Raw genomic sequence first — 13,771 nt, forward strand, 5'->3', positions numbered from 1 at the left:
CACCCTCCCGCCCCCTTCATCCTGTCCTGAAAGCCCCTCAATGTATTAAGGTCAATTGAAGTGACACAGAAAATACCTTCACTTCCGGGATGAATCTTGCTCCCAATAAAACACCCGTCCAATAACACTGAGTGCACTGCCTATCCTTTTACTGCCTGATCACTTTGTGAGCTATTAAATGAACAGTGCTACATTTCTCAAAATCCTCTCTTGCTGAAAGTCAGACATGAAGACGGGTGTCAGGTAAATGTGTCCAGTACAAAGACATGTTAGCCTAGCTTAGCAAATGACTGGAAGCAGGGGATAACTGCTAGCCTAGCGCCACTAAAAGGTTCAAATGTAACTTTTGTTATGTTATCCACCATGCTATCACCAGCCCCGTCTGTAATCGGCTAATCACATTTAAAGTAAAAATAAATTCTTTAAAAAAAAGATTTGATTCGGGTCAAGTAATCGAGGGAGAAATGAATCTCATTAATAAGGACATGATCAGAGACTTTATAAATAATGCTCTCCCTCATTTATGAATTTCCAACTGGTAAGGAATAGATTAATTAGACCAGTGAGTTAAGGCTAAAAACCTAAATAATTCATATTTTCCATTCATAATTTTCAGTGAGGGGAGAATTACTTAAATATCCAAACACCTAATAAATGGATCACGATGAAATGTGGTCTGCCTCCGGATGAATTGTTATAACTTTACTCTATAATAACTCATTAGCCATTGAGAGTGTAAACATTATACCGGTTAAACATCAGAATGTTAGCATCACTATTGTATGCATGTTATGTTATGCAAACATATCATGTAGCTAAAAAACACTGATGAGTGTTGAAGGGTTTTAGGGTGTACTTACTCCTTAAATACTGTCTTACGTATATTTTTATACTTGTGTTTATTAAAGTCCCCCTAAACTATTATATGACATAATGTTTTGCTGATATTTTCTTAAACCTGTTTAGTTTTTCAAAAATGTTTGTCAAACATAAATTAATGAACTTTAAATTGACCTGACTTCACGGAAAATGTGATAAAGGTAGATATTTAAAATATATTTTAAGATGTTGCCAGGTTAAAGTTTGCCCCAACTTCTAGTCTTTGTGCTAAGCTAGGCTAAACAGATCTTGGACTTTATGTAACGTTAGTGATATTTTATATGTGTAGGTGTGTTTGTTTTACTCACCAGCCTTCCCGATCTGCACAGCTAGTTTGGTCAGTTTGCCCTGCAGCACCGATTTCTCCTTCTTGGTCACGTTGACCTTCTTCACTGGTTTCACCTCCTCTTTCTCCTCTGACTCGGTGGCCTCCTCGCTCTTCAGAGGCTGGATCTCCAGGGCGATGCCGTCCTGGGTTTTGGCTGTGAGGAGGAGGAGGGGTGGGGGGGAAAGTTGGTGGTTTGGAGGTAAAAGGAGGAGGAGGAGGAGGAGGAGGAGGAGGAGGAGGAGGAGAAAGGTGGGACCATGATGGAAAGTAAAAAGAGATGAAAGAGGTTTAAGAAGTGTTTTGACACGAAGAGGTGAAAAATGAAGGACAAGGAAATGAGGGATGGAGGGATATTTTAAGGAGGCAGATGTTTTTTTAAATAAAGATGAGGTCAAAAATGGTAGCAGAGGAAAAGGGGAGGAATTTAGAACGGGTTGACAAAAGGTAAATTAATCAAATGAATAATAATAAATTACAAAAAGGAGGATGGAGCAGAATTGGGGATGAAGGGTAGAGAAGCAGAGAAAACATTAAAGATTCAGTTGGAAGGAAAGCTGAATATGACACACACAACATTCTCAGAAAATACTTTGAAATCTTCATCAACGAGTTGACCCTTTTACTGAATGCAGAGAGTCACATATCGTCTATTTATGATCACAACACATTCATGAAAAAGGTCCAAGTAGCTTTCAGAGACACGCAGCGGTTCATAATGAGGAGCAGCAGACAGAACAGAGAACAGCAGGAAACACACACACACACACACACACACACACACACACACACAACACACACACACACACACACACACACACACACACACACACACACACACACACACACACACACACACACACACACACACACACACACACACACACACACACAGGGTCTGGAACGAGGCTCGGTTAAGGAGTCTGCTTTTACGTCCTTGCTCCTCATTTGCATAAACAAACGGTGTATTTGCATTTCACTTCATCAGCTGGGATCTGTTTGGACTGTAGTACTGTAACGTGGAGCTTTCTGATCTGTTTGATGTCTGCTCAAGAGCTTACACTGAATTCAGCTGCACTCCCTCCACCCCCTGCCGTTTGTCATATTTCCATACCAAAGAAACGTGAGTTGGTGATTAATGTAAACAGAGCAGTTGTGCACTTATCTGAGTTTTGATGTTCTGTTTGTCCTCATGAACAACTGAGCTGACAACACCGGGAGGATTTATTAGCTTTAAATATTGAAAGTGTTCTGATCCATCAGCTAACTGTATTTATCCCTGTTGGAGAGCCACTGCTGGCAACACTGTCAACATCACTTCTGGAACCAACAATACCAACAGATCATGGACATAAAGCAGATCTAGATTCCTGGATGACCAGAGAGACCTTTTCAAAAGAAGAAGAAACAGGTGTTTGATGCTTAATATTATTTTTTATAAAAAAGTGATGAGGCAAACGTCTGTTAGAGAACCTGTTCCTATTTTATTATCTACTACTCCCTACAAATAACACTTTTTTTTAATAAAAATTACAAAAATATAAAAAAATGTAATAATAATATTAAGTGTATATAACAAAAATAATTATAATAAAACTGATTACAACAATTATTACTTATATTCATATTATTAATGTCTAGTCCTCTTAGGTGCCATTTCTTCAGTGCGTTTTCAACCGTTTGATTGGACCTCATGCAGGAAGAAGTCGTTAAAAGTGTTTTTAGAGCACTTGTTACATTCAAGGATTTAGCTTGTTGTATGATTAATGTACAGATACATAGATATTGGAGGAATATTATTGTGCTGTCTGGTTTATAGTGTGAAGGTGGGAATGCAGAGAGGCTTACCAAGGGGAAATCTATGCTGAGTTTTATGTACATTATATATTTTATGGGGAAGATGTTTTTATTCTTCCTTTATTTTGAAGAAGTAGTTATTAGCTATTGCAGAATTGGAAACCAATACCAAGTGATCTTTTATTTACTCTTGGGTGACATTCTTATAAAAACAAAACCCAACAACTCGCAGTTACTTTCAATCAAGTTGAAGATGTTTTTGTTTACTGCTTACTTTTATTAAATAAAATAATAAGTCATTTTTACACAGCTCTGTAACTTTTATTCTTGTGTTTAACACCTTCCTGTCTTTTTCATTTGAACTTGTTTTATTTTGGTGCATTTCTTTTGGCCTTCGATTGATGTACTTTGGCTTGCCGGAAATGTGGTATGTAAAAAGACTTGTTTGAACAATTGTGCAAGAAAACCTGAAAAGGTTTTAGAATATGAACAATGTTCTTGAGTGGGGCTCCAAGTCTGTAAAAGACAAATCTACTTTGATAACCAATACTTCCTCTTACATGGAGCTGGGGGAAATAAAACAAAACCAGGTAATGTGTTTTTTTTAAGTGATATTTACCCAAAAACGTTTTCACTGTCATTTTAACTGCCTCTCTCAGAAGTCCCTGCACTGTATTTTGCTAATAGGGAAGTCCTTTCATTGCAGCATGACCTCCACATGACATTTAAACACTCTGAATGTGGGGATGAGTCGGTGTCAAACCAGGAAGCTGTGGAGCTTTATGCACATGGTCCACTCTGAAGACAAGCCACAACATAGAATCAACTGACACAGCTTCACATGAACAGGACTGAGACCCACTGACCAACCACAGAACTGTAAACAGGCGCAGCACTGAACCATGGGAGAGTGCATGGCGGGCAGCGGGGAGGGGGGTGTATCTGACAACCAAAATAAATAAATAAAAGAAAGCAAGTCAACCAAACAGAAGACAAAAGATCACCCCAGAAAACGGAAAACGACAGCGATGCAGAACCACGACAGAGATTGACAGGAGGAGGAAGAGGAGGCTGCAGAGCTGTGGAGGCTGCAGGAGGCTTCAGCAAGACAGAAAAAATAACCGAGAGGAGGGAGAGAGTCAAACAGTGATTACAAGACAACATGGAGTCCTGAGCAACACCCTGCAAGGAGGCAACAGTGAAAGAAAAGAAACTGAGGAACACAAACAGACCAGACGACAGCCCACAGCCCACTAACACTGCAAGGGTGCAACTCCCACACACACACCGACAGGCTCGCTTCAGCCAGAACACATCACGGCACTGTTGTTTTTTCCTGAGCAGTGTCAACAGAATTCAGTGGATACATGTGAGGAAATGTGCGATGGGAAAACATTTGAAATCCTCTTATTTACGAAAAGGGTGTTGCGAAACTCAACACCTCTTGCACAGATGTTTTCACATTAAAAGCCTTCCAGCAGCTCAAAAGGACAAATCCCCCTTGTTTTGGTGGGCTTATAATGTGAAACATCTGCAGGAAGTTTGATGAATGCTTATTTAACAGTAATAGTTGGCAAGGTAGAGGTTATTGAGGGAATGAAAGCAGTATCAGCGTGGGGACTGTTGTCATACTGATGGGATTTATTTTAAAAGGTTTCCCTGTTGCCTGATCTGCTCCACTTTAATTTGTTATTGATCAATCACATGTGCACAATAAGAGTCATTTCACCACTCTGCCTCTCCAATTATTTGTCAGCACTGAAACTGTTTTCATTAAGTCATTTTTTTCTCAGTTGCTTCAATTTTGGTATAACTTCTGTTTGTTTACTACCAGTACAGCTGTTTCAAAAGCCAGAATTTCCCCTAGATATTCAACAATTAGCTGATTTATCAATCAGCCCATCTACTATTATATTTCAGGTTTGTTACAGGATCTCATTCAAGGGGATTTGTTCTATTTGAGTTAAGTGATATTTGAGTTTGTTTCCCAGATCTTTTAGATATGAAATTGGGCTTTAGGGAACTGAAATGGAAATATTATTCATCGATCACCTGTAGGAAGTTGCGTAACAGTTATCGAAAAAAAGCAGCAGTCATTGTTTTTTCCGACACTAGGGAGCAGACGAAAGCTAATCATAATCTGACAAATACACTATCCTGACATATTGTAAAATACAAAACACAGCCTCGTTCTACATCCAGTGAAGCAGAAGCATCATCATCCCACTGGAGCTGTGTGAAACCAAAACTAGGAGCTTAAAGAATGAGTTCGATAGAGTGGTGAAGTGATGACGTATGTATCTAGGCAACCCAGAAATTAGCTTCGTAAGGGCTCCCTCGACAAACGGCGTGGGATTTTTCCATTGGACTTTGGAATATTGCACATAATAAGATCTGTAGCTAACAAACGTTTATGCTACTTAGCAGGATAATCTTCACATATCAACACCACTCTATAAAGAGTAAATATCGGCAGAAGTAAAAAGCTTACGTGAGAGTATAAACAAACGACACCACAGTCCCATGGCTATTTGTCACAACCGTTAAGCTAAAGGCGCATAATGTTCTGCGTGATGATGTTTGGTAGTCTGATTTAATCACTTCTTAGCCACCGCATCTGCTCATTTTTAGATTCATAGAACATCATGAATAGAAGCCTCACTATTTTACTGACATATGTTGTGTTGTAAATTAAACTATTACGTTTCCCTTTATAGGTTAAATCAAATAAATAAAAACATTAAATATTACATTTTTTGAAAAGCCTCCGCTGTAAAAGGCATCCTCGCAAAGCTGAAAGAAACTCATTAAAAGTTGAACTGTAAGAGGTATTTAATTCTCACAGGTATGTACCACTATGAATATATGACGATCTCATTGAGTAGGATTCATAGCTGTACATTAAACTACTCAACGGTATATAAAGGAGATCAAATTAACGTTAAGTTACAAAGTTGTGTATCTGACTTGATGCATTTCTGCAGATTTTGATCTTAATGTGTTTTAGTGGAGGTCATTCTTGATTGCAGGTCTGAAAAATATTAAATATTGTTAAATATAAATAGTATGTAAAAGTGTGAGGAGCATCCACGTGCCAGAAGTGTGTGTGTGTGTGTGTGTGTGTGTGTGTGTGTGTGTGTGTGTGTGTGTGCGTGTGTGTGCGTGTGTGTACATCAAGTAGCATTCTGGTCGCAGCAGATGCTCAAACCATGGGAGGTCGGGAGGTAGGAGCTGTGTGAGCGTGTGTGTGGAGTGTATTGGGGTGTGTTCGAGTGTGTGTGTATATGTGTGTGTGGAGACAGCTTGCAGAGGAAGTCGGACATGTGTTGGATCACACGGGACATTGAGGACGGTTGGCTGTTTTGAGTTGGGAAGTTGGCACAAAGACGTCATCAACACAAACACAGCCATAAACCCGGAAACATTAAATATGGAGGGAAGCACCGAGGGAGCGCTTGAGTCCAACACTGCGTCACCCAAAAAGGAGACAGAGGTCAAACTAACATGTTAGACCTCTGGTAGAGTTTATATTTGTGTCTCAATTCTTAGAGCGGGATAGGACATTTGAGTATTTGCAAGCACATACAGTACCGTTATTTTTTAGAAATATATATATGTATTAAAGAACAATTTCTCTGTGAACAAAAGGACTCAATTAGTATGTGTTGATTTAATGTAAGCTAATAACTCACACCCATTTGATCTCAAAACAAGATAAGTTATTTATTTTTACCTTTATTCAATCTTTTTATTTTTAGTATAGTTATCTTGTTAGGTCGTCAGCTATCGTCTGCCAGATTAGCAGTAGGTAAATAAACTAGTTTTCAACCGGGTACATCGAAGAAAAATAAATGTAGCACACAAAAGTTTTTTAAATGGAAAACATCAAATTAGCCAAGCCTAAATAGCTAGCTAGCTTAATTAGCTATTTGGCTCATTCTTTTTTTTTTTTTTTAATATATTTTCTTTATTCTTTGAGCCAATGGTAACACTAGTCCATATATGAAATGAGCACAACACTTTTTTTTCAGGATCATATCTCTATGAAATAAATATAATGTGATTGCAAGAACTCTTTCTTGTGCTTAAAATGTCCAGACACTCTCAAAAATGATGGCACAAATACAACTCTATACTGTATTAACCCCACTATCACAGATCACCATGACAACTGTAGATGCTGTGATTGGCTGTCAAAGACTGAAGGTTGAGAGTTGCACCCTTAAACAGGTAAAGCAAGGCGAGAGAACGTCCCCCTTTATATAGCAGAGAGAGAGAGAGACATGGACTGGACACTCCCCTCCTGCCGCTGGGTGGAGGGGAGGTGAGGAGGGGGTGAGTAATAGGGAGGATGGAGGGACAGAGAGGGACAGATGGATGAATGGAGGGGTTACCTTTGTTGCGATTTTCAGAGGGTCCTTGTTTTTTACCTGTTCGGACAGAGAGAGAGGGCGGAATGCTGATAAAATGGCTCAAAAGAAAAATAAGATCAAAACAAACTGAGGGAGAACACAAAATTCAAACTGATAGAAACCCACATGTGTGTGTGTGTGTCGTGTGTGTTGTAGGCAGGAATGGACCAATCAGAGGAGAGAGACGCACCGCTTCCTGTTGCGGAGAACCAACAGTGTTTGACAAAAGAGCTAATAAAACCAAGACCTCTGTTATCAAAATAAATACGAATTTGATTCAGTTGAATTTCAAACACTTATGTATTCAACAAATATACATTATCGGTATGATCAATTTCAATAATAGTCAGTATAATGTTCTGATATTTGAATGGAGACATGTCAGTGGAAGAATAATCCTCTTAGCACTTTTAGTATGAACACCACTTAGTCACTTACAGACTTTATGATGCATAATGGTTGTGTACTGTGTGTGAACTGTGTAGTGCTGTGTATGGTGAGTGCTGTCTTATATGCCGGTGCCAAAGACACATTTCACACTTACACTTATTATCAGTCGCTTTGGATAAAAGCGTCAACTAAATGAAATGTGATTTCCATTTTATGCAAATGTTTTGGACACCAAAGTGATCTGAATTTGAATGATTTCCCACAATGTACATCGGTTTGGCTACATTGTTGAGGGTACATGCTCCTTTTTGTCATTTGTCATTCACCTACATAACTAATGTATACACTACTTTTTTACTGTTTGGCATTATTTAAATTGTAAGACAATTATCGTTTGTAGGATACTTATACTTTCAACAATCATCTGGTTTCTTGAATGCAATTGATCAACTCAATTCTTTTTGGGACCATACATACCCTCAGGAGATGAGTTGTTCACATCATTTATCATGTATCTTTTTTGACAACATCATTGATTTCAGTGTGTCTGGTTCAAAGTTGTCCCTTTTTATCTCTTATTTAATTTCCCGATGTGTCGATACTGCATGTCTGAAAATCTGAGCTGTTTTCTTTTTAATGATGTACATTTCATGTATGTGTTATTTCATTACAGCGTTGGTAAAATAAATACAAGTCATCCTCTCAATTGGATGGTGATGTGAGGAAGAGGTTGTGGTTTCTAAATAATTATTAAGGACAAACCTACAAGTTCTTTCAAACAATGTGTGCACTGGTTGTGTTGAGTTTTTTTTGAGTGATGGATGTGGCTTACTTCCTTCACTGCAGATATATAAACTCTGATATTATGTTCCTTGTGGATCTTATCATCTATTATTGGTTTTTGTCATGTTTTGATAAGATGTGTAAAAGAAGCAGGTCAGGGGTGTGTTTCCTCCCTTAGGGACATTCACTTCCTGTTGCCCTAATATGGAGCTATTTGCTTTTATGATGAAAGGAGTTGTTAGCAAGGTCAAAGCCAACATGAACACACACACACACACACACACACACACACACACACACACACACACACACACACACACACACACACACACACACACACTGAAACAGCTCTTTGATATTCAGACCGTGATGTGTGATTGATGACAGGAGCTAAACTGCCGCAAGTGTGTGATTGTGTGTCTATGTTTGCACATACTGGAGGCTCTTACTCTAAGATATAACCAATGGGTGTGACTTTACTTGTATGCATGAATGTGTGTGTATATGTGTGTTTTTTAACGTCTATTTGTGTGTGTTCATGGTTGATGCAGCCATGTGTGACGGTCAAGTCTGCTGTGTCGGCTGGTACCTCAAGAGACATACAACAGCATAATGTGTGTGCATTCTTGTACTCCTATCTTTGTGATTACGGATTAAAAAAGTCAGTTCAGAGAAGTTTTTAGCCATTCTTCAGTTTTCCAAGGGGCTTTTTGAAGGTTTCAGGTCTGGTTTAGGATTATAATTATAATAAGATTAGATATTAAGGTTACAGTTAGGGGCTCAGAAATGTATTATGAAAATCAGGGTCCTCTTAAGTGAGGAAGAACAGACGTGTGTGTGTGATTCTGATGAAAATGCTCTTTTCTTCTGCTCATTTTCAGTTTAATTTCAGTTGTCTGAAATCGGTCTTCTGGTTCTCCTCATTAGGAATTCATTAAAGGTTGTTTATATTTAAATGAATGACTGGAGGCCGAAATGTAAACCTGAGCGTCTCTCTCTGCTGAGCTTGTACATTCAGCCAGTTCACAATGAATGCCTGACAAACTCAAACTTTAGCCAATAAAACAAATGATCAGACAAAAAACAAACTAAAGAAAAAAAGACATGAGTAAAAGGGGGTTAGCATGATCACGAGCAAATCAAAAGCAATAGAGACCGACTGCAGAAGCCTGTTGGTTTACATCAACCTGCTCTGTGATAGTACAAGGCTCATCTGCACTTTTTGAAGGGTTCCACTTCAAAAAGCAACTGTATGTAAAGAGAGAAGGTACGTTTCACGTTTCTTAACCAGCATCACGTCCCTGTCGAATCAATACCTCAGTATTTCGGCAATAAACTACCATGAATAAATGAGACCACGATGTGCAGTAGTGTTTATCAGACTACCGACACAGAATTTTGTATTACGGTCTGTGTGGAAACATATTTTTTATTTGTCTGTCTATGATTTAAAAGTATTAACTCTTTATATCAGACAGAAGATAACAAGTCTCCATTATCTACCAATTTGTTGACATTACAAAATGGCTGGCATATTTTACAAGCTTTTATTACTCTACCTAAAATGTGTAGTTTGAGTCTAGTAGGACTTTCTTATGGTTTTCTTGTTTAAAAAACCAGATGGAAACATGTCAAAGACTCCTAAATAAGCATTATATGGTCACAAACATAGTTTTCAGATTACTCCTCATGTAATTTAGCATATCTTTCCAATTTCGGCTTTCAGGTATAGCCTTGATCACAACTGTAGGTAATGAGCCACTTAGCCAGGCATGCTAAATATATCAGCTGACTGCTAATTGATTGCACTGCCCTATAAACCATTCAGATGCCATGTACACAGGTTCAACGGGTGCAGAAATCCAAACAATGACATGCCTGCTGTGCCTTGTTTAAGTTGCTCAGCTACGATAGGACAATTTAAGGGACAGGTGTTTAGTTAACCGTCAATCAAGCTTTCTGTTGTAAACATCTTATGTGAATTGTTTGTAGTAAGCAGATAAGATCACTACATATGAACTCACCCATGGTCTCATTTATTCACTGATGATGCTTTTGTGATCAGATGTAATGTTAAAATATTATAGTTAGACCCTTCAAACAGCTCTGCTGGGATCAGCTCAGACTGGATGACCTCTACCTGCAGACGGCTAGTACGACAGGAGCAACTTCAAATCAACACCAGCTGATAAAAGCGTGCAAATATTTCCAATCTGCATTGTTCAAACAGTAGAGTAGAAATATTCAGAAGCTGACACGATGGTAGTTGTCTTTCTTTCCTCCCAAAACTTCATACACTTTGTGTCTCGTATGACCTTAAGCACTTCCACATGAGTTGTGTTTTTTTGTGTGCGACAGGCTTTGTCTCATGTCTTACTTTTCTTGACCTTCTTCACTTCTTCGTTGTCGCCGGCGCACAGCAGGGTAAAGATGATGCCAGTTTGAGAGTTGAGGCCGACAGCCGACACCACCATCCTGCCTGATCCCTCCATTACATGGGTCCCTGAGGAGACATTCAAAAAGCTGGGGTCACAACTGGAACTTTTCTTTGTAACTGTCTCCGCGTAATATCTGTAATCTGTGTTATACTTTGCTAATGTAACAAACTCAGGGTCGCCACAGATCAATCTGAGGGCCAGCACTTCTTAATTTGATGCATGTATGAGGATGCTGATGATACACAGCTAAATGTGGATGATTCTTCTGATGACACAGAATTAATTGTTGCTCCTTTTAGATATAAATGTTCATCTGTAAATGTTACAAACATTTGAAAGTTCAACAAGGATGATCAAGAAGTGTTTTGCTTTTCCTGAGGCTCAGATTTGTTTTGGATTTCATACTTTTGACGTGTGACAAACAGTTTTGACAGTTTGAAGATGTTACTGAACAGACATATTACACAGTCAATTATACTCTAGGTCAGCAACTCCTTGATACAAAAAAATTAACTCAATGTCTGAGTGTCCCATATTTTAACACCAAAAATGGTCCATAAATTGGACAGAGGCTTCATAATGGAGACGCAAACATCTATCTAAATGCCAAAGATAAGCATTCATGTACATATGTTGAGTGTTTGTCCTCTTTCCCTTAGCCTATTAGATATCGAATAACCACAACATCTGAGTTTACTGGACCTACTCTTGCTTTTTTGTTTGTGCACCGAGACAATAAGTGAATTTGCTCTTAAATTAAATGTAACAACAGTGTTAACAGCTATAATATGTTTTTTTTGGCCTCATAAATATTGGTCCCGGAAATTGTTTTACTTTTCATATTTGATATTTTTCCTTTTAGCAGTTGCCTGTGCTCTGTATTGCATTAACTTGTATTAAGGTGCTAAAAAACCATTAACGGCAACAGCTGGTGCAGTGTGAAATGGAACAAATGCATTTTGATTGATGTTGAGTGATATCCGTTTACATTGGATGAGTTTATTTAAAAGGTGTAGTATCAGTAGACACTTAAAGAAGAATCATCAGTGTGAGCAGGCACTCACCGGACAGCAGCATGGGGTCCTTCTCCATAGATTTTCGGACCTGATCGGACTCTCCGGTGAGAGAGCTCTCGTCAATCTTCAAGTCGTTGCCTTGGATGAGGATCCCGTCAGCAGGCAGCAGGTCTCCTGCAGGCACAGAGATAAGGAGTTCAATTTCATTCATTTCTTAAAATCAGCTGGAGGGGAAACACATTTTTGTGACTCAAGACTTAAAGACATTTTGAATCCGTCTTAAATTTGGAAGGCAGATAGGCAGCTTTGATTTATTTTCTGCCTGGTGTTTGCTGTCTCGTACCGTATTTGATCTGAGCGATGTCTCCCACCACGATCTCGGACACAGGGATCTGGATGACCTGGCCCTTGCGGATAACGGTGAATTTTTGTTCCTGCTCGATGCGACTCTGCAAACCGCGGAACTGCTTCTCCTTGGACCAATCGTTGAAAGCCGTCACAAGGACCACAATAGCGACGGAGAACAAGATGGCGGCGCCCTCGATCCAGCCAGCCTGAGCCTCGCCCTCGTCCTCCACGCCGCCTGCAACCTGGCCACATGCTGCGAGAGGAAGAGGAAGCGTTCAATACAAATAGCTTTCACAAAAAACGTTTTGATAATCGAAAAATAAAGAAAATGCTACAATATTTTTTATTCAATCCTAGGCTAATTGTAACCGGTCTTATAAACATTATTTGTTTTGTATCTTTTTTTTTACATCTGTGTTGGTGTAGCTAGGATTGTGTCAATACTGATATCCTAATTATATCGTGAATAGGAGAATAGATAAATAAAATAAATAAAATAAATGTGAATAGATATAAAATGTAATCTAAAAGCTGAAAATAAGACAAAAACAACGATTGAATTTATCAAATAACTCCAAAAAGTCCCAAAATAGATAGAAAAATGTAAGTAAATTAATATATAAAATTGCTGTAAATTACAAAGGGATTGTTAAAAAAAAGTGCAGAATAAAATAAAATAAAAACACTCGTAAATAAATAGCCATCATGCGCTTTAATTGTAGAATTAAATATAGATTATAAAACAAATGGCGATGACTGTACCGACCTTCGCTGTCGCCCCCTGGTGGATGGTAGAAGGACAGGCCGAGCGAGATTATGGCGGCGATCTCCAGAATAATGAGCGTGACGTCCTGCAGAGCCTCCCACACCAGTGCCAGGAACGTCTTGGCCTTCTTGGGAGGGATGAAGTTCTTCCCGAAGGAAGTGTGACGTTTCTCCAAATCAACGGGGTTACCAGAGAGACCTGCAGACACAAAGACAACACATTCATGATCACATCAATGATACATTTCCTCTTTTAAATATTAGGATTTATATGGGTTATGGTTATTATTGTGTGCATTCGTGGTTGTTGAGGTTCTTTCAACATTATTGTATGTTTTTATTATATATAGGATTTGTGGGAAATAGCAAATCCAGTTTCATTTATTTATTAATAATACAAAATAACTGTAGTTTGTACTTGCTGAGCTACGAAGAACGCAAACATTTAGGTCATATCATAAAAAAAAAAACTTGAAAAAAAGATAGGATGATAAATAAAAAATGTTTTGAATTCAAAGAAATATAGATATGTATGTGAATATAGAAATATTTAGAGATAAACGTTGGATTCATTAAGCATTAAGTATGTGTTATACAGTCAATCTCCCAGTCAAGTAC

General features: G+C 38.5%; 1 protein-coding gene across 1 annotated transcript; it reads right to left on the reverse strand.

The window, feature by feature from the left end:
• Positions 1-1,179: 1,179 nt before the first annotated feature.
• On the reverse strand, positions 1,180-13,352 carry LOC104951853 (plasma membrane calcium-transporting ATPase 4-like; the record flags this gene model as incomplete). The annotated part of the gene is made up of 6 exons (XM_010778588.1): positions 1,180-1,361; positions 7,396-7,431; positions 10,964-11,089; positions 12,089-12,214; positions 12,384-12,641; positions 13,155-13,352. Coding segments are annotated over 6 exons (926 nt in total), but the record flags the coding sequence as incomplete, so codon positions are not given.
• Positions 13,353-13,771: the final 419 nt, after the last annotated feature.

The sequence above is a fragment of the Notothenia coriiceps genome, unplaced genomic scaffold (genome assembly GCF_000735185.1).
Source record: "Notothenia coriiceps isolate Sejong01 unplaced genomic scaffold, NC01 NC01_scaffold00019314, whole genome shotgun sequence".
Lineage (NCBI taxonomy): Eukaryota > Metazoa > Chordata > Actinopteri > Perciformes > Nototheniidae > Notothenia > Notothenia coriiceps.